The sequence below is a fragment of the Musa acuminata genome, chromosome BXJ3-2, assembly GCF_036884655.1.
Source record: "Musa acuminata AAA Group cultivar baxijiao chromosome BXJ3-2, Cavendish_Baxijiao_AAA, whole genome shotgun sequence".
NCBI classification, from domain to species: Eukaryota; Viridiplantae; Streptophyta; class Magnoliopsida; order Zingiberales; family Musaceae; genus Musa; species Musa acuminata.
This window is the reverse complement of record NC_088350.1, coordinates 22,955,456-22,980,567: the sequence shown is the minus strand read 5'-3', so window position 1 is coordinate 22,980,567 and position 25,112 is coordinate 22,955,456. Positions and strand designations below refer to the sequence as shown.

The window sequence follows — 25,112 nt, the reverse complement described above, 5'->3', positions numbered from 1 at the left end:
ACCCAATCCTAGTCTTCGAGTGAAAGACGTTTTACATTTATACACATCGAGGAAAGTACTGTTGTCGTTCAATCATATTTATGGATATAAAAAATTATTTCTGAATTAAGAATTGATGAGACGTTAAAAATATAATGTTTCAATATCGATCATTTTGCCCGATTTGGTAGTTTTCATGATTCTTTATTATTGTTATCAATAATTTTTTTTATCATGCTAACGTAAAATTGTGCTGCCATCACGGATGATAATGTAGAAGCGGTGCATTTGGAACATCATACAAACTAAGTGATTTTGTAAGAAAGTCTATAAGTTGATTAAAAATATAGACACGAGATACATATAATTATTTCTGATAATTTGATTTTTGATGTAGTGAAATTAGATTATTATATTTCATATGAAAATAAAATATCAAATTTGAGTATAAATAGATGGCATGGATATTGTCATAATATATTATTGGACTAGGTTGAAAAGTGATATCGAGTTTATGGGGCAGGTTGATAATCTAGTTGAGCTCTAGTGACAATGACACAATACTCAATTTTCATACTCGATTATAAGACTATTTTTTATTTGTCGGAGCTTTTGATAGAGTTTGTTTTGATAAAGATAATATATACTAATATAAATATTTTATCGTTAGTATTGCCTATCCAATCATAATGAATGCATGAAGATGAAAGGATAATTATTTTCAAAAATAAAAGTCAAGAGTCCCTTTAAGATATTATACAATATATACCTTGGTATAGACAAGTAGTGGAAGGATCAATACATGGACTATAATAATTTATTGACTATAAATAGAATGTTTGGACTAATAAGAGGTAATTACTTTACGAACCAAAGTACATATTGATACTATATGAAATTCGTAGTAGGACTAATATCTTATAATTTGAATGACTTAGTGGAGAAGAGTATGGTAGCTATCTCTTTAGTATTTTACATGTTTGTTCTTGATAAAACATCTAAAATATACTTATTTTGAGAGAGAAAAAGATAATGAATGTGAATACAACCTCTACATCAAGAAAATAACTTAGTAGCCATAGATCCTTAATATAGAATTTATTTATTAGTTGCTTAAGGAATTATTTGATCTTAATAGAGTTATCTGTTGATGAGGATAATAATTACGATAAGACTTGCGTGATACCCGCTGACGTCCCACTCCCCTGTTAGTCCAATACCACGTGACTGACACGGGTTGGAACGCCAACCGAGGCCCATTAACGATCGCTCAGGTTCGATTCCACACGCTACGCCGATAGCAATGTCAGATGTCATCAGAAGGTACGATCCTACCCCCTGCGGGCAGGCACATCAGATAACACCGAACTCCCCTATAAATACCCTTGCATTCTTAACGAAAAGGGGGGGAGAAGAAAAAACAACCTCACCACGATTATTTACTGACTTGATCGTCGGAGGGGTCGGGTCGAGTTCTCCCGTCCCAACCTGTGTGCAGGGACGAAGGCGAGACGTTTCTCTCCGGGCGCGTTGGCCAGGAACCTCCTCCCGAAGGAATCGGCGACCCGTCATCCGGACCCGAACCAAGCCGCGTCGGCCCCGAGGTCACGGCTAAAAAGTTGTTTACACTAACATAATGGCGCTAGAAGGAGGGCCAATGTCAAGGGATCGCCAGGCCGACTCGGCCGAAGCCGTAGTCGAGGGGGCGCATCCGGTCGGGGTTCCAAGGGAACATCCCCCGCGGATAACTCTCCGTAGTGAATACCCCGCCGCAACTTCAGAACGCTATTGGCGAATCTTCAATGACCAGGGCTTGCTACCGCCCGACGCCCCCTCCATCAAACCACCGCCCGTCTCGTCCGAAGCTTTTCTCGACCTCACCCATTAGGTCCAAGTTCTAACCGGTATGATACAGTCCATTATTCCGCTCGTCTCAGGAACGCTGCATCCCCCGGCCACCGAACCGGTGCGACAGCAGGAGCCGCCTGCTCAGGCTCAGGCGCAGCCCCTGGAGCTTTCCACTTCGCCTCGGGTCCCGTCGTCCCCGCTCACTGATCGAGTCACGACGAACCGGAGGGGCCACACCCAACCCGAGGCCTTTCCTTCGGCCTCGATGGACTCCCTGCGAGCCCAGTTGCTCCTCGTCAGTCAACGGCTTGACGAGGTACAGAAAGAGGTCTGCAGGTCGAGAGGAGAGCTCGGGGAGGACATACATCAGGGATCCCCATTCGTCCCCGAAATACGGGATCAGACGGTCCCACAGAATTTTTGTCTCCCCTCTCTCGACACGTACGACGGCTCCACCGACCCAGCGGACCACATAGCCGCCTTCCGCACCCAAATGGCACTGTATGGAACTTCTGACGCTTTGATGTGCAGGGCGTTCCCCACAACACTAAGGGGACTAGCCCGCACGTGGTACGGCAGCCTGAGGACCGGGACCATCGCCTCATTCGACCAGCTCGCTAGAGATTTTGAGCTCCACTTCCTAGCCAGCGCGCGACCAAAACCGTCTGTTGCCTTGCTTCTCGAACTACACCAGAGGGAGGACGAGTCCCTCTCCCACTTTGTGAACTGTTTTGCCACGCAGATTTGGGGATTATCTGACGCTCACCCCTCTTTGTTGATGCAGGCGTTTATGACAGGACTACGACCTTCCCGATTCTTCTGGTCCCTCATTGAGAGACCCCCATCCGCGGTACCGAAGATGCTTCAGCGGGCAAACCAGTTCATCGCGGCTGAGGCTTGGATGGCCGGAAAGCAGGAAAAGCACACGAGGGTTAGACCAGAGCAGGTTCGCGGGCAACAGCCTGCCACAACTAGGCGCAGGCTGGACCAATCCGACCTACCCGCTCCGAGGCCTCCTCTGCCCCTCCTAGGCACATCTCGAACAGAGATATTTCTCCAGATAAAAGAGAGAGGGTTACTCAGGGCTCCCGTTCCGATGAAAAACCCGCGAGAGCTCGCCGACCAGTCCAAGCATTGCAGCTTTCACAGGCAAAATGGGCACGACACCGAAGACTGCCGTGAACTGAAGCGACAGATCGAGGAGCTCGTTCGCGCGGGCCACCTCAGTCGGTACATCCGACGTAACGGGGAGTCCTCGCCTCTCCCGGAGGGCCCCGTGGAGCGCCACATTGATGTCATCTCCGGAGGACCAGTGGCTGGGGGAACCAGTATGTCGGGGAGAAAGGCATACGCCCGTTCCGCCAGGATCGACGCTCCCCAACGTGGTCCCGACCCCAAGCTCGCATTCCCTCTCGAGGACGTCAAGCCACCGGAGCACGACGATGCGCTCGTGATAATGGCTCGAATCGCTAACGCCCAGGTGCAGAGAATCATGATCGACACCGGAAGCTCGGCCGATGTGCTCTATCTGGACGCCTTCCAGAAGTTGGGGTTAACAAAAGAATCCCTAAAGCCTATCTACTCGGCACTCACGGGGTTCACCGGCGACTCCGTCTCGCCATTGGGGACTGTCACCTTGCCCCTCACCTTGGGAGCGTCGCCTCGAACAAAGACGGTGATGCCCACCTTCTTGGTGGTGGATCTTCCTGCTGCCTACAACGCCATCCTCGGCCGCCCCACCCTCAACAAAATCATAGCTGTAGTCTCCACCTATCATCAAATGGTGAAGTTTCCTACCCCCGCCGGGACAGGTGAAGTTTGGGGAAGCCCCCGAGAGTCCAGACGATGCTACTTGACGGTAGTCTCGCTGCACAAAAAGGCGAGGACTGACCAGCCTCTTGAAGACCCGAGAGAAGAGAAGCGGCCGACGCCACACCCGGATCCGATGGCGCCCATTCGCGATGTCCGAAACCACTCCTGCGCGGCCTGTTCGCCCGAGTTCAGCTCCTCAGCAGCAGCCGCCTGTGTCGTGCTCTTCGGCCTCATGACGCCCGAAACCACGCCTGCGCGGCCTGTTCGCCCAAGTCCAGCTCCTCGGCAACAGCCGCCTATGTCGTGCTCTTCGGCCTCACGACGCCCGAAACCACGCCTGCGCGGCCTGTTCGCCCAAGTCCAGCTCCTCGGCAGCGGCCACCCGCGTCGTGCTCTTCGGCCTCGCGACGTCCAAAACCACGCCAGCACAGCCTGTTCGCCCGAGTTTAGCTCCTCAATAGCAGCCACCTGTGTCGTGCTCTTCAGCCTCATGACGCCCGAAACCATGCCTGCGCGGCCTGTTCGCCCAAGTCCAGCTCCTCGGCAGCAGCCGCTTGTGTCGTGCTCTTCGGCCTCGCGACGTCCGAAACCATGCCCGCGCGGTCTGTTCGCCGAGTTTAGCTCCTCGGCAGCGGCCATCTGCATCGTGCTCTTCGGCCTCATGACGTCCGAAACCGCGCCCACACAACCTACTAGCCCGAGGGGGCTACCGCCCCAACGACCGAGCCCAATCCGATCTGTGAGTCGCTCTTCGAGGTTCCTTGGCCATTCACTACCCAGCGCCGTGACGGCTCACCCGACCTTCCTCGATCGCCAAGCACTACGAGTTTACGCACAGGGCAGTGTACCGGCCTTTGGCCGACGAAGAAAGCTCTTTAAAGCTAAAGCCATGCCTCAGACCCCCCCATTACGGCAACTGACACATAGCTTCCTTTGGGGGGGGGGGGGGGGGGAGAATGATGAGGGTAATAATTACGATAAGACTTGCGTGATACCCGCTGACGTCCCACTCCCTTGTTAGTCCGACACCACGTGACTGACACGGGTTGGAACGCCAATCGAGGCCCATTAACGACCGCTCAGGTTCGATTCCACACGCTACGCTGATAGCAATGTCAGACGTCATCAGAAGGTACGATCCTACCCCCTGCGGGTAGGCACATCAGGTAACACCGAACTCCCCTATAAATACCCTTGCATTCTTAACGAAAAGGGGGGGGAGAAGAAAAAATAACATCACCATGATTATTTACTGACTTGATCGTCGGAGGGGTCGGGTCGAGTTCTCCCGTCCCGACCTGTGTGTATGGACGAAGGTGAGGCGTTTCTCTTCGGGCGCGTTGGCCAGGAACCTCCTCCCGAAGGAATCGGCGACCCGTCATCCGGACCCGAACCAAGCCGCATCGGCCCCGAGGTCACGACTAAAAAGTTGTTTACACTAACATATGTCATGATGAGTTAATCCATATAAACCAATAAGTATATGATGTCTCTCTTGTCATCAGCTATTTGATTTAAAATTGGCAAAGCTGATAGACATTAAGAATGTACCAAGTTCATTATATCAAGCTCTTGCAGCTTGATTAAGTCTATATATATAGTTTTTAAGAGTTTGTATATATGATTGCGACATTGAGGATGAATAAACCCAAATGTTGTTGTATAAAAACATCATCAGTCAAGATTCTTTACAAGAAAATATTGTTAACATTTAACCATCATAAGTGTCAACCTTTAGTGATAACTAAACATAGGATAAATCAAATTATTGTTGGTTTGATGACATAATTTATGGTTTTTGTAAATTCAATATTCGATCATTGGTGAAATCTTTTATTTACCAAATGTGCTTTGTATCTGGTAATAGATTCATCTATGTTTTACTTTATATGAAAGATCTACTTACTTCTATAAATATTTTGTATGGATTAAATGACACAAAGTTTCATGCAAGTAAGACATCATGTTCTTTATACATGACCTAACGTCAATAGGAGGATTTTTAAACTTAGAGTGATTTTTGTGGGTTTGGTAGGCTCAAGTAGAGTGTTTATGGAAGTGTAGAGATCAAAAATCTATTATGATTTAATAATATTATTTTTAAAGCATATTTTTATGTGATGTTCATGACTAGGTTATGTTTGTGGCATGAGAGTTGGTGATAAGTTAGTGATACATAATCAAGCTGACACATGATGGTGTTACTTAATTAAGAAGAAGACAAATAGCATATCTTATTATATTGAGGGTGTAACTACAACTATTGGTGATGCATAATGATCGAGTGAAGCCGTGTGACAATGTGAAATCAGAACAATAATAGAGTAGGGATTTCGAGGAGTGCTAATAATTGAGTTATGGGACATAGAATTGACAAGATATTGTCTCCAGAGAGTTTGGTTTATTCCCCTCTGAACCTAGTGATGGATGGCAATGGTGGCTCTCACCATGGAAGGAGTAAGATTTTAGAAGGAAAAATTAGATTCAATGAATATGACATGATGTGATATAAAGATCTTATTAATTTATGGATCAAAATATTAAAAAGCATGATACTCAAGAGAATACCCAATGAAGATAGCCTAGATCTCGATTCTAACTTATGTGAAGTATAGGATAAAATCAATGTTTCACAAATAATCAAATACTCTTAGTCTATAAAGACTATAAGGTTTGTGAGACAATCCTTCAAATGGTAACCGAAGTTATATGTTCATGGTCATACATGATAGAGTAGATTGAAAAGATGTTGACCATAAGACGAGTGTCATTTAGACTTGATGAAGGAGAGTGAGATTGGTTTTAACCAAGTATTGGTGTTTTTGTTCGATGAAACCAACGAGTTGGGGCATGTTTGATGATGACTTAATATATTATATACTGCAGATTAAAAGGTAAGATATTAAAGCTTGATATCAGAGTAGACTATTTTAATGTTAGACTTATCGAAGTTTTGGACCACCTATTGAAAATGAGTGAAGATTAAAGTAACTTCATATTTATGTTTATATTTATTTTTGAGATAGTATAATTATATACATTTGATGAAATAATCCATAAAAATAACATAAATTTAAAGTTGTCAAAGGAAATTATTAAGGTAGGATCCTAGATATTAGTGTAAATAACCTAAAGTGGTTCGAAGTAAGATATAGAAGATATTTCAGAAGGTAATTTGTGACTTTTATTACTACGATATGAGTCACAATGAGCAACTTTTATAGAATGTAACGAGATGTTAATACATTAAATGGAGGATAATGGATGGCCAAACCGATGATGCTATACATCAATTGGGGTAGAAATTGAAACAATGGTAATTGGTTAGACAATTTATGAAGTTGTTAATGATAACCACTTGTAGATATTGTTTTTCCACCTGTAGATATTATTTTTATTCTGACGAAGGATACCCCTATGCATATCACAAGAAACAAGTTAGGAATGAACCTAATAAAAGTATTATTTTGTTTAGAAATTTGAGAGATAAATATAAGAATCTTTTTTTCTGTGGGGTGCATATAAAATATCATCAAGTTTAAAAGCAACCACGTGTAAATTAGTGTGAGTGAAGAATTTTATTGTTATCTCCATTGATGATATCTTTATTACCGTCATAGTTAGCATGGATGAATAAATTTTGTAAGTTAAAGATAATATGATGTGAAGTGCGATGATCCAATTGCCATGATGAGTAGTCGGATTGTTCGTGATCTTTGCTTGATACTAGTTGGGTGTGATGTTGAGCTTTTGTCGAGATTAATATAATTTTATTATAAGTCTAATTTTATTAGACAGTTGACATATAATTCTTTGTAAATTATTGTTGTTAGGATATCATGACTCATGATAGTTGTCTTGAATTGTTTGGGTTAAAGTTGTCCTTCTTAGTATATCATAGGATGGTGACTCTATGAGTTACTACAGGAGATGTCTTGTTTGGCTCTATGAAAAATTCTTATATCTTGATTGTCTTTATCTTTAAAATTTTAGTTGAGCAGTCCTTAAAATATATATTAATGATATGTTAAAAATAAATCCATCATTTCTTATCTGATATGCTGCTTCCAATGATTTTCTATTACTGCTGTCAATGATTCTCTATCATTGGAAAGCGTGTGCTTAGTTGATATTGTTAGTTTGGCAATTCCCATAGTCTCACATCGGGAAAATCAGACTTGTTGTCTCGTCTTGAAACTATAAATAAAGGCCTGAGCTTTGATGTTAGACACACCACAAGAAGTACAGCAGGCATCACAAGAAAACCTGCTTATGGTTTGAAGTCTTCTTGTTTAGGAAGCTGAAGGTGTTTTATGGCCTAGGAACATCTTCCTAAGGCATTTGTAAGTGTCCCTCTTTTATAGTAGTAATTTGCTCCTCTTTCTTCCGTGGATGTAGGTCAAAGTCAATTGACCGAACCACGTATATCTGGTGTTTTGTTTGTTCTTGTCGCTTTTATCTTTCCGCTTTATTGTCTTTGTTGTGTTGCCAAAATTATCCTTTGGTAAATATCCTGGGGCTAGCTTTAACAAACTGGTATCAGAGCCCGGTTCTGGGATCTTTTGGCAACGATGACAATAACAAAGATTGTTGTCGAGAAATTCGACAGAAATGTCAACTTCGGCATGTGGCAACTCAAGATGGAGGCCATTCTGGTTCAAGACGGAGTTGATTTGGCACTTCAGGGTGCTGAGAACATTCCAGATGGTACGTCAAAGGAAGATCTTGTGGGTATGGATAAGAAGGCCCGATCCAGCATCATTCTAAATCTCTCTGACGAGGTTTTACGGGAGGTAGCTACGGAGACTACGGCTAAGAGCATGTGGGACAAACTTAAAGCCTTGTACATGAAGAGGACAGTGGAGAATCGTCTCTACTTGAAGCAGAGTCTGTATATGCTTCGGATGGTTGAAGGTACATCTATACTCTCGCATCTTGATAAGTTTGATTCTTTGGTTATGAATTTGGAGAATATAGATGCAAAAATTGATGATGAGGATAAGGCTTTGTTGCTCTTGTGTTCTCTTCCCCAATCTTTTAAGCATTTCCGTGATATTTTGATTTATGGAAAAGAAACAGTTTCGTATCAGGAAATTAAATCTGCACTAAAATCTAAGGAGCAAATAGACAGAGATATCACCGGGGAAAGTAGAGGAAATCAGGCTGAGGGTCTGGTTGTCAGGGATAAAATGGATAAAAGAGAATTTGACAGTAGTAGATCTAAATCTAGATCTAAATCTAGATCTAAATCCAGACATAGAAATTTGGAATGTAGATATTGTCATAAAATGGGACACATTAAATCTGATTGCTTTAAATTGAAAAATAAATTAAAGCAAAAGGAAAAATTTGTTGAGAAAACTATTGAATCCGCTGAAGCTAGTGTAGCATCTGATGAGAATTTTGGAAATATTTTCTTTGCTACTGATGACAGGACAAAGTCTAAAAATGAATGGATTTTAGATTCAGGTTGTTCTTATCACATGTGTCCCAATAGGGATTTGTTTTCCACATATGAATCTTGTAATGGTGGAATTATTTTGATGGGCAATAATGCTGCATGTGATGTTGTTGGTAGAGGAACAATCCGAATTAAAATGCATGATGGTATTGTGAGGACGCTCACTAATGTTAGACATGTTCCTGATTTGAAAAAGAATCTCATCTCTTTAGGCACCCTAGAGGCCCTTGGGTGTAAATACACAGCTGAAGGTAGAGTTATGAAAGTTTCTAGAAGTGCTCTTATTGTTATGAAAGCTTGTAGGTCTGGTAGCTTGTATATTCTGCAGGGAACTACTGTCACAGGTTCAGTTGCAGTCTCGTCATCATCATTGTCTGATTCTGACATTACCAAATTATGGCATATGCGTTTGGGTCATATGAGAGATATTCGACCACCACAAAGGTATGCAAATTTGGTTGCATATGCTTTGTCTGTTGCAAAAGAGACAAGTGAAGTTGGTGAGCCTACTACCTATTCAGATGCAGTTTCTTTTGATAATTCCGCTAAGTGGTTGATTGCTGAGGGAAAGGTCCTTGTTCAGAAAATTTATACGAAGGACAATCCAGTTGATATGCTTACGAAGCATGTTCCGGTTTACAAGTTCAAGCAGTGCTTGGACTTGGTTGGTGTTCATTGTTGGTGATTGCCCGTTGGGGCTTTTGTGAAGAAGGTGGAGCAAGTTTTGTTGGGACATGCCAAGGTGGAGATTTGTTAGTTTGGCAATTCCCATAGTCCCACATCGGGAAAATCAGACTTGTTGTCTCGTCTTGGAACTATAAATAAAGGCCTGAGCTTTGATGTTAGACACACCACAAGAAGTACAGCAGGCATCACAAGAAAACCTGCTTATGGTTTGAAGTCTTCTTGTTTAGGAAGCTGAAGGTGTTTTATGGCCTAGGAACATCTTCCTAAGGCATTTGTAGTCAAAGTCAATTGACCGAACCACGTATATCTGGTGTTCTGGTGTTTTGTTTGTTCTTGTCGCTTTTATCTTTCCGCTTTATTGTCTTTGTTGTGTTGCCAAAATTATCTTTTCCGCTTTATTGTCTTTGTTGTGTTGTCAAAATTATCTTTTGGTAAATTTTCTGGGGCTAGCTCTAACAATTATGAATTTGATGTTGTGATAAACGTGCAATCGATCTGCTTTGTATTAAGAACAGTAAATCTCTGCTTTGTATTAAGAACAGTAAATCTCTGGTTCAATCAATCAGAGAAAGCTCAAGTTTTTGTGAAGCTCAAATTTCTATAGGCAACCAAGTGAAGCGAAAGGGTTAAGACCCCGTTTGATTAAGTGATGACTTCAAAGGCACATTAACAAGGTTTACACGAGCAATGTGGTGGTGTAGCCTTAGCCCTCAAGAACCACTAACTCCTACTACTCTTGCAGCAACAGCATGGGGTGGCAAGGAAGCAAAAGCGGCTGATTTCTTCATCCCATCGGTGCTTTGGTATCTCTCCTGTGTCGACGATGACAACCTTCTTCCTCGGCTTCCCATTGTATGTATGTTCCTGCTCCTCCATCAGTTGCAAAGAACGTATCCGTACCTTGAATAACCCTTCCAAAGGCAACATGCTCCCCATCTAGCACAAATGAAACTTTAGATACTTGAACTGAAACCACTCAATATTGGCACTATTACATGATGTGAAATTGAAGTGGTCCTTACCAGCTAGCCTTAACTGTGGTGATGAAGAACGGGGATCCATTGGTATCAGGCCCCCTGTTCACCATTGAAACAATTCCTGGAAGGGCAAAACAAGCTGGTAAGATGTCTTGCATGTGCCAAACAGTACCATTAGATAATTAATCACTATAGTTAACTGTGTAAATGAATCAATAAGTTTTGTACAAGAACAAACTTCTTTTCCGAACATATTCTAACAATAAGTTGTCTACATTGATTCTTTCCCATATTAACAATTAGCTTTTGTAAGGGAAAATCCAAGGGGTATTGTCCAGTTAATTTTGCATTAAATAGAAACTTCAAGAACATTACAATCATGTATATGGAAAACCTAAATTTCACTTATTGCCAGCCCCAGGTCACTAGAATTTAGAAATATAACTTAGGACAACATATGAAATGGAAATCCAAACCTGCACGTGAATGCTTTATGGTGAAGTTCTCATCAGGAAAGGTGCCACCATGATAGATTCACTGCTCCTGCCATTACTGTTAGTGATATCGCCACCTTGTATCATAAAACCGGAAACTACGCGATGAAATTTTGTACCCTTGTAGTGATAATTTCTTACACCAATTCTGTTGCCCTTTTTACCTGCTACCAAATCATACGTGCTATACAATTGTTAGAATGTACATGTTTGATAAAAGATGAACAAAATCAAATAACAACACAGGAATAGCTACTGATGTAAGTGCAAATACCTCTGTGAAGAGAGCTTTACAATTTTCTGCACTATCCACGAGAAAAAAAGAAATGTATTAGCTGACATATCGGGAACAAGATATGGTAAAAATACCTAACTGGAGGACATGTTCATATCCAAAGTTCTCTTTTTGTGTGTAATTAAGAACATTATAGTCCATACTCAAAAAAATAATTATAACACTTCCAGTAACAATCAACATTAAAAGGTATATCCAAAATTTGGGAATTTCAACCAATCTGTATATTAAAAAAGTTGGAAAGGTATAGTTCTGAAAACCTTCCCACAGCATCTCTTGAAAGTTCCACACTATTCTTGTACTGTACACTTGTTTCCACCCAACTGGTGCATATATGCTAAGTGGTTGCATGTGTAGCTTACTAAAAGACTCAAAACAACATCTAGGGAACAGACAAATACATGTTCATGTACCAATCACTTTAAGCAAACTATCAGCCACAGTATACCGATGTCCCATATACAATTTTCCGAAGTTCAAAAGAATGGCAGCTGTGTCTAAAGTGAAAAGCCCAAGAATTATGACAAACTAGGAGTTAAACATACCAACAGTTTTTGGCGCCACTTCTCCATAGAGTCCAATAACAATCCTACCTGCATAAGATCACAATGAGTTCTGAACATAATGATACTATTTTGATCTTCAGCTGGAATTTATAAATTCAAAAAAGTTAACTATGATTGTGTATCATTGGAGTAGGCAGCAAAAATGTCACATAATTTTAACAACCAAAATTGAGGAAGTCCTTGCACATGGCATCGTTGATATTTTCATGATGTCTAAAAAGAACATGATATGTTCTATCACAAAAAAAAAAAAACAAAACAAAACTTAGTTACTTCAATACAAACTACTTCATAAAACTAAGCAAAAAAAGGAATCATCATTCACCAGAGGTTTACCCCACCTTCAGCTAAATAAATTGGTTATCTCAAACCCAGTCTCTAATTTTAATACTATCTGTGTAATTGTTGGTGTAAACAACCTTAAGCCGTGGCCTCGGGGCCAACGCGGCTTGGTTCGGGTCCGGATGATGGGGGATCTTCCCGGGACGACCCTGGAGACCGCTAAGGTGGCCGGCCGCGGTGGTCCGATCGGGACGGGGTCACCGTTTCCTCCGAGAGGGGGCTCCTCGCTTGGGAATCTAGCGGGAGGCCTCCGTCTTCGCACCTGCACAAAGGTCGGGTCGGGGTGCTCGGCCCGACCCCTCCGACGATCAAGTCAGTGGATGGTAAAGGGGGTTTGTTCAGCTAAGTTCTCCTTGTGTGCCTCCCCCTTCCCGTTCAGAATGCGAGGGTATTTATAGGGAAGCTTACTGTTTCCTGATGTGCTCGCTTGTAGGGGACAGGCTCGTACTCCTGGTAGCGTCTGACACTGGTGTTGGCGTGGCGTGAAGGACCGAGCCTGAGCAGGTTGTTAATGCGCCTCGGCCGGCGTTCTAATCCGTTTGACCAGGTGCTGTCGGGTCGATCGAGGCGTGAGGCGTCATCTAGGGCAACTAACGTCAGCTCGAGTCTTGTCGCCATTATTACCCTCATCAGTAATCATCGATGATTATTTCTCCCTTAACATAATTAATTACCATTAATAATGTGTTGCTATATTTAAATTATTAACTTCCTAGTTTATGTAGTATGGTTAAAGAAATGATTAAAATTGATTTTTTAATTATATGGACAAGTTAAAAATTGTCAATCAATTAAATTATTAATTTATTTATTTTCTAATGAGAGATGTGATTTTTAGAAAGTAAATAGTTCAAATTTCATTATTGTGTGTGAACATAAGAAATAAATATTACAATTCTATCTTTGTGTGTGAAAGCAAAATAAAAATAAATTATTTTTACCTTTAGGGGAGAGCTCATATTCTCCAATAAAAAGGGAGTTCCCTCAAAATTAAATAATAATAATATTTTAATTTTAAAACATTATTAATAAATAATGATCATTAAATTGTATGTTAGAATGATTATTTAATTTAATAATAGTTCTAATTCATTTAATTAGACATATTTATGTTTCAAGAACTTATATATAATTTTTTATTATTTAATTAGTTTTAAATTTTAGAATCATGAAAATGATTATTGATTTTCTCCTATTTTTAGATTAAATTGATGATATTAATGTGATTGTTACCACGTAGTATATGTGATTATGCTGTGTGGTCCACGTTGAAAGTACAACATGTGAAGGGAGCTATAGGTCCATCACAATGCAGAGCCACTAATGGATATAGTTTAATAAGTCATACATCAAGCATGGTCCCTTAGAATATTTTATCAAACTACTTCTTGAATGCATGCATGAATGAATAGATAAATGTAAATGAATAATCATAGTTGACTATGTATCTCTACTGAGGGTAGATAAGGTGATTTCCTAAGGGGACTACCAGGTCGTCAAACATGACAGTTAGACGATTCCTCCATCCATTGTTGGGATAAATGTGTCCTCAGTTGGGTAGATGAAAGATACCACTTCATCCATCGTTGGGAGTGCGAGATAAGTTCTCTCTATCTGTTGTTGAGAGGAATCTATCCAGTAGAGTATACCTCTCCATCCGCTGTTGGGAGAGTGCACTATTGGCTGTGATGTACGCCTTTGTTATATAACTGTTATGTATGTCATCGAGATGTGTTGCATATGACCGATACATGATTTTATTTACTACATAAGAATTATCATTGTTTTTCTGACACATGAGTTTCATAATAAACTGATATGTTATCCTTTCATATTAAATTATTAACATTTGTATATGTTTCACGACTATTGAAGATTATTTTTATGATTTTTCAAAAGTTTTTACTACGTGTGATTATTGATGTGTTTTTATCCTATATTTATTTTCAAAATACCCTACTACTTTGTAATAGATCTGAAACTTAAATGAAGATACTTTTTCATCACTTGTGCCCCTACTAAGAAAATATAGTTTTTTTTTTATTAAAAAATATTTAGTGTTGTAAAAATAAAGATTTTAATTCAAAGGAAAAAAAGAATTGTAAATTATGAACTATGAAATGATAGTTTATTTTTTTTAAATATGGGATGTGACAGTTTGACATCCAGTACATAAAAAATCCTAAAAGATTCACGCTAAGATGCAAATGAATTTATTGTTCAATTAGAAGGAAGATTTCACAAAGCCTTACATAATAGAATCACAAAATTTTCAGGTCGTAGCAGCTTTATTTTACTTACAATAAGAACTCTCTTCAGAAGTTCTATTAGCACCAAAACAGAACTCAAATAAACTAATTAGTCAAAAACTTAAAGTTCATTAATAAGAACCACCATTTTAATAGAATGCAAAAAAACTAATTAGAATGCCATAATATAATTTCAGTAATTTATACTTATATAGGTCTGTTTAGAGGATAAAGTAAACTGTGATTTATAAACTTCAAAATCACAAAAAAGATGAGAAATACTGTCTACTTATCAAACATAACCCAAGTTCTTATATCCTGCATCATATTTCTGAAAATATTGATAACTACATGGAACATTTAGTTGACACTATTGGGTGCTTAAATGAACCTGATGCTTGCATCACATGCAGCACCATAATATTCACCACAAATCCATGAAAATAATAGTAACTCAGGCAATCATATCAATTGACACTAGTACTAAGCCATTTAAAACATTTAATGTATATTTTAACAAAAGGACAAAAGCAAAGGTCTTTCTCAAAAAGTTTTACCATACCTAAGACATGAAATCAAGATGCATAACTTAGATTTTGGCATAGAATTACACAGACTTAAAACAAGTGAGCTTTAATTCTTTCAGCACAGCAGAATTATCATCTAATGACAACACTATATTTGATGCTAATGAACCTTTTCCCAGGCTACAAGGCTACCAGCACCGATATTTGACTAATACAATCGGACAATAGGTTTGAACCAGAAGAGTTGACATTATTATTCCATCCACCAAGTCAAAAAGTTAAAAGATGGATGGTTCATTCCAGAGCAAAGAATATAATAGCAGTACTACATTTGATACTATTTTCTACAATAATAGTAACAATTATTATATAGTCAACTATACGGAATGCCTCTCATGCTCCTTATAACCAATATACTGAATTTAATGTCTGTTGTTGTAAAGTCTTACAATGATCACGCCAATTTAGGTTGGAAATCCAACTCGATATGCAACCTCTCACACTCCTTATAACCAATATACTGAATTTCAAGTCTGTTGTTGTAAAGTCTTACAATGATCACGCCAATTTAGGTTGGAAATCCAACTTGATATGCAATGCAAAGGTGAAGGCAAAGTTGGCCACATGATTGGCATTCTATCAAATTTTTCCATGTTTCCACTTTCAGTTTGTTCTATCAATGGTGGACATGGCCAAATATTCCATGACAGATCCCAATATGACCATGTCTAATTAGAATTATAAATATTCTAGACATAAGGCCTTCAACTAATCCACTACATCTTCATCTTTCTATGTTGCACTTGTCATTACATATATTATGCTTGTCACCATAGACTAACAAACCCAAAAATGTCGACAAAGAAGAAAAGCATGAGAACATACAGAAGGTCCATCCGCATAAGCCAGTGGAAATTGCTTAAATCAAAGGGACAAGAAAGTGAAGAAGGATAATTTGTTCAATTGTCAAGTTCAAACAAACGTTTTAAATAACCACAGAACAGTGTCATGTCTGTTTTATGTCAATCCGCTAAAACTGAAATGTGATAGTGATCTCACCAACTTTTAAGCAGTGTTTGAAAACAGCACCGTGTAAATTAGATCAAATAAAAGGAATTACTGAAGTGAAAAGACTACTGTCAGGTGATGCCAAAAGGATATTAGGTCGCGTTAGACGTCTGGCTTCCAGTTATAATCTCATAGCAATTTTCCTTTTTTCTGATAAGATTCACAAAGAATATTAGAAATTAAGCAGCAATCTTCACGATAACCCAAATCATTGGTCAAATTCACCACCAAGATCAAGAATTATGACAGAGCGCATGTCCAGGCATCAAGTTCAAGTGAAATCGAAAACAAAAATTAGCAGAGAAAACATATAATTCAAGATCCTAAAGGGGAATAAAAGGCAAGGAGGGCAGTGGAGCCGAAAGAGACGGAGGAACGGCTTAGACCTCCTTGTGAACGACGGAGAAGACGAGAAGAACGACGGCGAGGGCGAGGAGCGCGACGAGGACCCTCCGCTTCATCTTGCACGGCCTCGAATAGTGTGCGCGGATCCACCTGCCGTCTCTGTAACCCTCGTTGCTTCCAGTTATTTCCTCGATCCCTCACTTGCCGCCGCCACCACTGCGCCAAGTCTCCGTTGGTAGCTCTCCTTGTTCTTCGTGAGCTCGAGAGGCATAAAAAATGAAATGTACCCAAAATTTGTGCTTTTTTGTGGGTGAACTTACAATAATATCCCTTTGAGATCAATTATATTTCAAAAGTCCATCTAAATCTAAGGTTAGACATGTCATTTAGATTCAATTATCTTGACCATTAGAATAGAGATATGAAAATTCTACTTAGCATTAGTATCTTAAAATGATACAATTAAGAAACTCTAGTTGATATAAGTGTGTCTGAAGCTTCCTGCCATCAACTTTCTCATCCCTTAGATTCTAGGGACATTTTTTCATTTTCTATATTAAGGATCATATTTTTATTCTTTTTAGTCTCACATATTAATGATACTATTTTTCTTTTTTAATCAAAACATCAGCCAAAATGATCTAGATACTTTTTACTCTCTCTCTCTCTCTCTCTCTCTCTCTCTCTCTCTCTCTCTCTCTACGGCATCATAATCCCGTTGCCGCAGTTCTTCAAGAAGAAATTAAGCAGATCTGCTTGTGAATTGCGGTCAATTTTCTTCAAGTTTTTAATGTGAAAGAGATTCTACGTTGGGCGCGGAATCCCTGTTAGAGTCTGCCGTTGCTTTCCCGAGATTCTTGTCGCAACATGAATGGAAATCGACAAGATATCATCCAGTCGTAAGAGTTAAGACTAGATTTAAGATACGTATCGTATCTAATATATATTAAAAATTCTAAATATCTACATTTTTCAAAGAGGAAAAAAAATCAGCATAAATCATATTATCCCACTATGGAGATCGGATATCTCGTACTTATTCTATCCAATCCGCTTCTGCCAAGCTACCAGCACTGGTCTGTCTCCCACATCCGACGTGGACTTGAGGAGTAGAACGGCCCCGCGGGCCGCCGCCCCACGGTCGCGGACGCCATCGACGGCGCGGCCGCTGCCATTACCCTGCGGTCGTACTCTGCGCGCTTCTCCGGGTCGGTGAGCGTGGCGTAGGCGGCATGGACCCGAATGAACTCGTCCGCGGGCGCGGCCCTGCTAGCCGCGGCCACGTCTGGGTGGCACACCCGCGCAAGCCGCCGGTACGCCGCCTTGATCTCCCCGACCGTGGCGCTGGCAGGGATCCCGAGGACGTCGTAGAGCGTCGCTGCAGCTGCCGGCGGTGGCACCGCAGTCGTTGCGCAGCGGGGCCAGAGTAGGCGACGGCTAGGACGGGAAGATGAGGACGACGACGACGAAGACGGGAGGGAGGGGCTCCGGATGCGAAGCGTGGGGAAAGCGAGGGTGGACGACGATATCATGGGCACACAAGGCGAGAATAAGTTGTTCGAGGTGAGGTTAAGTGGGATGTCAATCGAAAACTTCCGAACGAATTGATATATAGAGGTGTTGAAAACCATGGGAATCCGAATTGAAGTGGAGAGCTTATCCGCGTTTACGGCGAGCTGAGTCAGCGACAGCGTGGGATTGGGTACGGCTGTCAGCAATTCGAAGGCTGACACGGCTACAGCCAAAGGTGTGGAAGTCAGGAGACGTGGGGAAGAAACGGTGAAGCGGGTGGACCTGCGAGGGATGGACAACGTAGGAATGGATAACGTTGACGGGGTGGCGTTGTTGAGGGTTGGACCATTTGGTGGCGACAACGGAAGGAGGGCGAGCGAAGCAGAAGAGGATCGTGTCGTCATGTCCCTCGTCATGGTTACGGGGACGAAACGGAGCATTGATCAGTGCTCATAAACTATATTATTGAACGGATACCGAATAAGCTATTTATATAAAAGGGCTGTAGAGGCACATTGGTTTGATAATTATATTCAAAACATCAAGTCCTATCAAGAAACAGTAATGTGCGCAATGCTTCGCAATGTTTCTTTTCAGACCAACGGCATAGTACAACAGGAAAAAGCTAGCTAACAATCTAACAATCGGATGTTTAAAAAAGGAAAGTCCAACCCAAGATCCACCATTATGTATCCCATAGGCGCTCACATTAACAATCCATCTCTAACCACTTTAAAGAAAGAAAATCTTGCTACGCATGAAAATGACTACTTCATAACTTAGGATGCCACAAAGCAGGCCTCTCATGAGAGAAGAGGCATTGAAGTATTGAGAAGACGATAGATTCGTCGTGTGTTAATTCAAACTGATATGTGCAGAGGATCACACTACGCCAGAAGGAAGCCGTAGCACAAGTTGACCACCAACAAGACTGCAGGAGAAATATAAGATGATGCAAAAGCAGAATTAGAGACTGAAAATTAAATCGCATACAAAAATCTACAACGAGAAAAGCTGTATTACCTCTTCACATAATAGTAACAAAAATCAGCTAGGATGAAAGTTTGCACAATTTCAGCAAGGAGAACCATTGATGGCCACAAACCATAGCCCAAAGCTGTCAACAAGCGTCCTTGAGTATCTAGGACCTGTAAATGAATCATTTGTTTGCTTTAAGACATGTTAACTGTTAGAGTACAACTGGCAAAGAAGCTAGCTTTTTTTTTCTTTTTTTTTAATGGAACTAATTGTCAAAGACTTCTTTTGCCTGACTCATCAAACGGCCTATCCCTTTCATCTCATACTAGATTTTAAATAACTAAGCAAATCTACATGGTAACATATGCAAGGGTCTCCAGATAATTCATCTTTGAGATGTTTACATCTACATAAATCCCTCCAAAATAGTTATTTATGTTCTTGTTGTTTATTTCACAAACTAAAGTTTTTTTCCCAGTTGCTTAAAGAACATTTATGTTCTTCCTTTTTTTCATCAAAACCCTTTGAATTTTAGGAGAGAGATTCCAAGTGAAAATTGTCTAAGCAACTCGAAGGCAACACTAATGAAACTTATTTCAGACTACATTAACTATAAACCTGAAAATAGCAGATAACTCAAACAATATCCACATAGATCTAGGCATTTTAGGACATATATATGGAAAAAAAGGCCCATATTTAACTCATACCAACTTAGCTGCATGAGAAACAAGGCACAAATGGCACATGGATCATCGTAATCACGATTTCATGAGAAACAGAACAGCATATCAAACTTGACTAAAGTTAACTGTATGAACAAAATGTTGTATAGATTTTTATTAATTAATATTGCCCTTTAGCTGAAAGTCTAAATACTGATAGTATAATTAGAAACAGGACCAGCACATCAAACTTGACCAAAGTAAACTGTCTGAGCATGATGTTGTATGGATTTTCATTTATTAAATATTTCCCTTTAGCTGAAAGTGTAAATACTGATAGTTTTATGGAAAAAAGACGGGTTACACAGAGAGAATAACACAATAATAACAAAAGTGTTCTTACTATTTCATTATATGATTATTTGATCTGATTCAGTTACAAGTAGGGATAAATTATATAACAAAAATAATAAATAAAAGAAATGTGATGTTCACACAATGTTTTGCCTAGTCGAGTATGACAATTTGTTGCTGAGGCAACACTAGTAAACAAGAGGGAGAAGAGACGATGGGGAGAACCAATGATCCTCTTGCTAGTTCTTTCTATTTTCAGCTACATCTACCACCAGATTGACACATCCAAAAACCACGAAAACCATGTCTCACCTCCAACCAGTTACAAATTCCGAGCACAACCTCCATCCAAGTTGCCTTGACAACCCATTTTATCTAGACTGAGATGTTCAACAAGGTCCCTAGACTTCTTGTTACCTTCTTTCATAACCAGATACACATGGTAGAATGTTGTATGAAGGCAAACCTTGTAACCACAATATGGCACTAAGGTCTCAAAGAGCAACAAGACTTTACTATCTTATGAATTAAAGCAACATAATAAGAGGACAACAAAAGAGACAATTTATTAGTGTATGAATCCATGTTTCCCAATAAATAAATAGTCTTGCAAGCTAGGAGTTCCTTCCCTTCATTTTTTTTTACCTCTATAATGCTAAACAAATAGTATATTATCATCCTATGATCATGATTATGTTTAAGAAAATTACTGTTGAACATACATGGGTGATAATTAGTAACATGAATCACATGAAGCCTGTCAGAATTTAAGTATAAATAACATTACTGTAAAACAAGTTTCACAACAAACCAAACCTGAAGGACCCAGTGAGCACAACTCAGAAATCTTGCAACCCCAAGAGCAAAAACATAGTGAGCTGTGAATGGTTCTACAATCTGCAAAGCATGTTTTCTGATACAGTAAGAATATATCGATTCAAAGATGTACAAGGTTCTCAGATCTCAAGTTGTACCTTTGTGTTTTGCATCAAACGTAGCTGTGGCAACACTGAAACAGCTTCCAAATAAACACAAAAGGCCCAACAAATCCTATTGAAGATATTATGTGAGGTTGAAGGATGAACTGCAAGGGCTAACAAAGCACAAGGCACCACCTATAATCACATAATGGAAGCAGAACTCAATCAAGTTATAATCTTATAAATCAAAACCATACCGACAGCTGGTCAGTACACCAGTATGGACAGGTAAGGCGAACCATGGTATTTTAAACCCAACCTTTTTACATAGCATTTAGCTTAAAAGATGTTAGGAAGAAAAGCCACATGTATAATTTTTGCTTAAGATGAATCTTCTGAATTTTGATCACATGTCATGATTTAACATTCTACTAACAAGTGAAGGCTCTACAGAAGACAGTTCCTAGCAACCTAAATAGGCTAGCCTAGATCTTTAATTTGACCACTCAACACGTGGGTGAGTCTACTAATGTCACCATACTAAAGTAGCCCATGTTAAATCACATCCAAATCAAACCTACGGAGATTGAACCCAAGTCAAGACCAAACTGAGTGCTGAAGAGAAGTACTAGTTCCACTTGGACTAAAGAGGAGTCCTATTAGGAGTGTTTTATGTCTTTAAAATTCCTAATATGTTTTAGTATAGGTATGGCTAGATATTTTTATAGTTAAAGAGTCAATTTCTGAGAGTACTAAGATCCTCTTTGAGAAGATATGAGACTGAATTTTCTTGTGTGCATGTAAGCTCTAGTTTAGTCTCATATTGCATAAACATAAGAAAGAGCAAAGGTCAAAAGTTATAAATAAAGGTTTTGTAGGGTCTCTAGGCATCAAAATTTAGCTTATCAAATTTCTCTCTCCATTGTTCTTTTCTAGCCCTTCTCATTACTTCTTTATCCTCTATATTCTCTCAGAAATGTCCTTATTTCATCAAAGAAAGAATGCACTCAATAGAAGGTATGAAATTATAACACCATATAATAGTGTTCATATTTACCCGAAGAAAATATTATAGTGCTTATAAGCATGTTTTCTTATACAAACCAATTGAAATTGAAGAAAAAGCAATTGAAGAACAAATTCATCAATCATATACAAACTATCCAAGTAAAATAAAATTATAGCTTTAGTTTAGAGTACTTATTGGACATAAAAGAGATATCTTACCACATAATATATAGCAAAGTTGTCCTTATCCTCCATGTAACTTGACTTCAGTTTAAATCTAATCATGTAAATGACCCAAAGGGTAGTAGCAAGTGTGGCAGTATCTAGCACAGTGTGTATATCATATTCCATAACAAAGCTGCAATACATTCTGACAGCTAAAAACAAAGCTGTTAAGTCCTGGGACTTCAACGAAAGGCCTGCAATGTAGTCATTGTAGTAAATAACGTGAAATATAAAGCCACAAAAAAGAAAGTGATAATTTAATCCATTTAAGTACAGTAAGAAGAAATAAGAAACAGCTTCACATTTACATAATACATATATATCTTGATTAACCTTAAAACAATCAACTATTTGAAGATGCATGTGAATAAACTACAAAGTTAGAAAGTTCTGTTTTTCAGACAGTATTTGATGCCCTGAAAGAGGATCTTCCAAATTCCAAGAAAAAAAAAATCAAAGTTAATTTACTTTGAAATGCACAACGGACTCCCAAGACACAAGCAACACAATTTCCTATACAATTAAAGGCAAAGAACCAAAATAATATAGAGCACTTGCATCAGACAACTCAGTTCGACTTCTTATAAATATTTCACAATTCTGTCTTCTCATAAGCCCTTTAAATGATGGAATAACAACAATGATAGAACAAGAGTCCATGGGAAAACATAAATCTTACAATAAAAGATTGATAAACTCAAATCATATAAATCAAAAGTAGGCTTTTTAAAATCAGTCATAGGCAGATATGTTTTTACTCATATTCCCATGCTTCAGTTAGACCGAGAAAAGTTGCTCTAGACTCATCATCAACCACCCACAGTCTTTCTTTCATCTTCTTACTAAATTAGGTTAGTCCTTATGCAATATACGCAATAAGATTATGAGTCATCATAGAACACAAGCACCTAAACATTACACAAGGTGCCTGTTTACTCAAACTTTATATCCTGAAGGAAAAGGCACCAGCACAAGCAAATAAATCTGGTACCTATAGTTTGACTCTGATAGTTGTAATTTCATTAGTCTGAATCAGATCTTTATAATACAAAAAACCATGACTCTTTAGATGTCATCTCTGAAGTTCCCACCTACTGTTTGTTGACATTTTACAAACTTAGCTACTTTGATCCAGAAATTATTAACTGGAATTACCTTGTTATTTAGATGCATATCTGTAGTCGAATTCATTTGATTCTCACGGATTTCAGTTGGTGATCAGCGAAGAAATCATCTGTTACCTCACGAACCATATTCTGTATGTTTAGTAATTTCTGCCCCCAAAACTTTTCAACTTTGCAATCAACTAATAGTTCTGTGCTATTGACAGTGTCAAAAAAGTCTCCCTTGAACTTCCGTATCAAAACCCAAATGTTAACAATCAATCTAAATAAGATGAACTCTTAACTAAATCAGAACCCTCAACGAAAAATCAAATCCTCCCTCAGCCCATATGTTCCATCAGAAGGGAAGGGCAAATATCTTTCTGTTCATCATATATAGGGCATCTGTAACTTGAATCTAAAAATTTTCAGAATCCGCCTTCTCACTGCTCCATCCAAAAACAAATCAAGCACACAATAGCAAAACAAGATACGAATTTATCAGATTCAATGACTTGAAAGCCAATTTCTTGCATCCATAACAGATCAAAATAAAACAACAAAAGAAATGGGAAGACAAGGCAGGCACCGGCACAGGTCCTCTCCTTGGTAAGCTTGTAGATGAGGACGGAGATTCCAATGGCGTGAACAGCCTCAGCCGCAACGAAGAGGTTGTCGTGGTCGTGGACGATGAATCGGAGGAATACGAGGGCTGCCATGCCCGCCACCACGCCCAGGAACGCCTTCACCTTTGACGACTGCCGCCTCACCCATGCCGCCACCGCGTAGATCGGCCGTCTGCCCCCTCTCATCCCGACGCTTCGCTCACGGCGATCCTTCCCTTCTCCGAATCCAAGAAGCGAAGAGCGTAGAGAAAAAGAAGACCTTAAACTTCGTTTTGGTTCCCAAGCACTGCTGGGTGGCTAAAACACGTTTCGGTATTTATAAGACCAAAAAGCACACTCTTCATACACGTTGAGGTCGCACTTGCGTGTCATAAGCGGGTCCCGCAGACCCCTTGGTAGCCCTATCACAAGGACGGTAGTTATTCGAGTAAAGGGAAAAGGTAAGAAAACAAATTCATATTACACTCCGACCATCGATATCGGATTCTATTTATAGACTCCGAATCCGAACTTGGTCTACGATGCATTAGCAGTAGGAACATGGAAAGTGATGCGTTGCTTTCATCGATGTCGACTCTGTTTTGGTGGCATTTGTGAGTGCCTACAGCACTGCTGTCATCTGTCGACTTAAAAGTACTCCTCAAAGCTATCTATCTTTTTGTTTCTCTTGGCCATGGAGACAGATCAGTGCATTCTTCTTTGAAGAGTGGATCCAAGGTTGAAGAAGATCTCACAGCTAATCTTTATCAATGGTTGGTCCCAAAACTTGAGCTGCGGAGAGACTCCACTTGAAGAAGAAGTCAGTCTCTGGATCATTTTGTATCAACATGCCATCAGATTTATCAACTCAAAATTGAGCCTGATGTCACTCTTAACACTTTGTCAGGATTAACTTCTCAAAACTAAGTTGACTTCAAGATTTTTCTGTTCATTTGTCTACAGTACCATTTTATACAAGTCCAATTACATTTTAGATGAGCAATATGGCAGTGGATAACATTTAATCATTTTAAATACAATGCTCCCAATGTAGCAATGGAATTAATGCATCCAACATTTCAACTGCAAAGG

General features: G+C 39.8%; 3 protein-coding genes across 3 annotated transcripts; all 3 read right to left on the bottom strand.

The window, feature by feature from the left end:
• Window positions 1-10,400: 10,400 nt before the first annotated feature.
• LOC103973669 (peptidyl-prolyl cis-trans isomerase CYP19-4-like) lies at window positions 10,401-16,825 on the bottom strand. The gene is made up of 6 exons (XM_065139492.1): window positions 16,692-16,825; window positions 12,099-12,146; window positions 11,533-11,558; window positions 11,241-11,442; window positions 10,810-10,885; window positions 10,401-10,723 (listed from the first exon to the last, which is right to left on the bottom strand). Exons 1-4 carry the CDS (start codon window positions 16,764-16,766, stop codon window positions 11,256-11,258), a joined length of 336 nt encoding a protein of 111 aa, XP_064995564.1. The 5' UTR covers window positions 16,767-16,825; the 3' UTR covers window positions 10,401-10,723; window positions 10,810-10,885; window positions 11,241-11,255.
• LOC135631712 (uncharacterized) lies at window positions 16,498-18,593 on the bottom strand. Its single transcript, XM_065139490.1, has one exon. The coding sequence runs from the start codon at window positions 18,576-18,578 to the stop codon at window positions 17,715-17,717; it is 864 nt and encodes a 287-aa protein (XP_064995562.1). The 5' UTR covers window positions 18,579-18,593; the 3' UTR covers window positions 16,498-17,714.
• A 136-nt stretch (window positions 18,594-18,729) lies between these two features.
• On the bottom strand, window positions 18,730-24,333 carry LOC135631713 (uncharacterized). Its single transcript, XM_065139491.1, has 6 exons — window positions 24,005-24,333; window positions 22,307-22,506; window positions 21,134-21,274; window positions 20,976-21,056; window positions 19,186-19,310; window positions 18,730-19,093 (listed from the first exon to the last, which is right to left on the bottom strand). The coding sequence occupies exons 1-6, from the start codon at window positions 24,225-24,227 to the stop codon at window positions 19,045-19,047; spliced, it is 819 nt and encodes a 272-aa protein (XP_064995563.1). The 5' UTR covers window positions 24,228-24,333; the 3' UTR covers window positions 18,730-19,044.
• Between the last annotated feature and the right edge of the window lie 779 nt (window positions 24,334-25,112).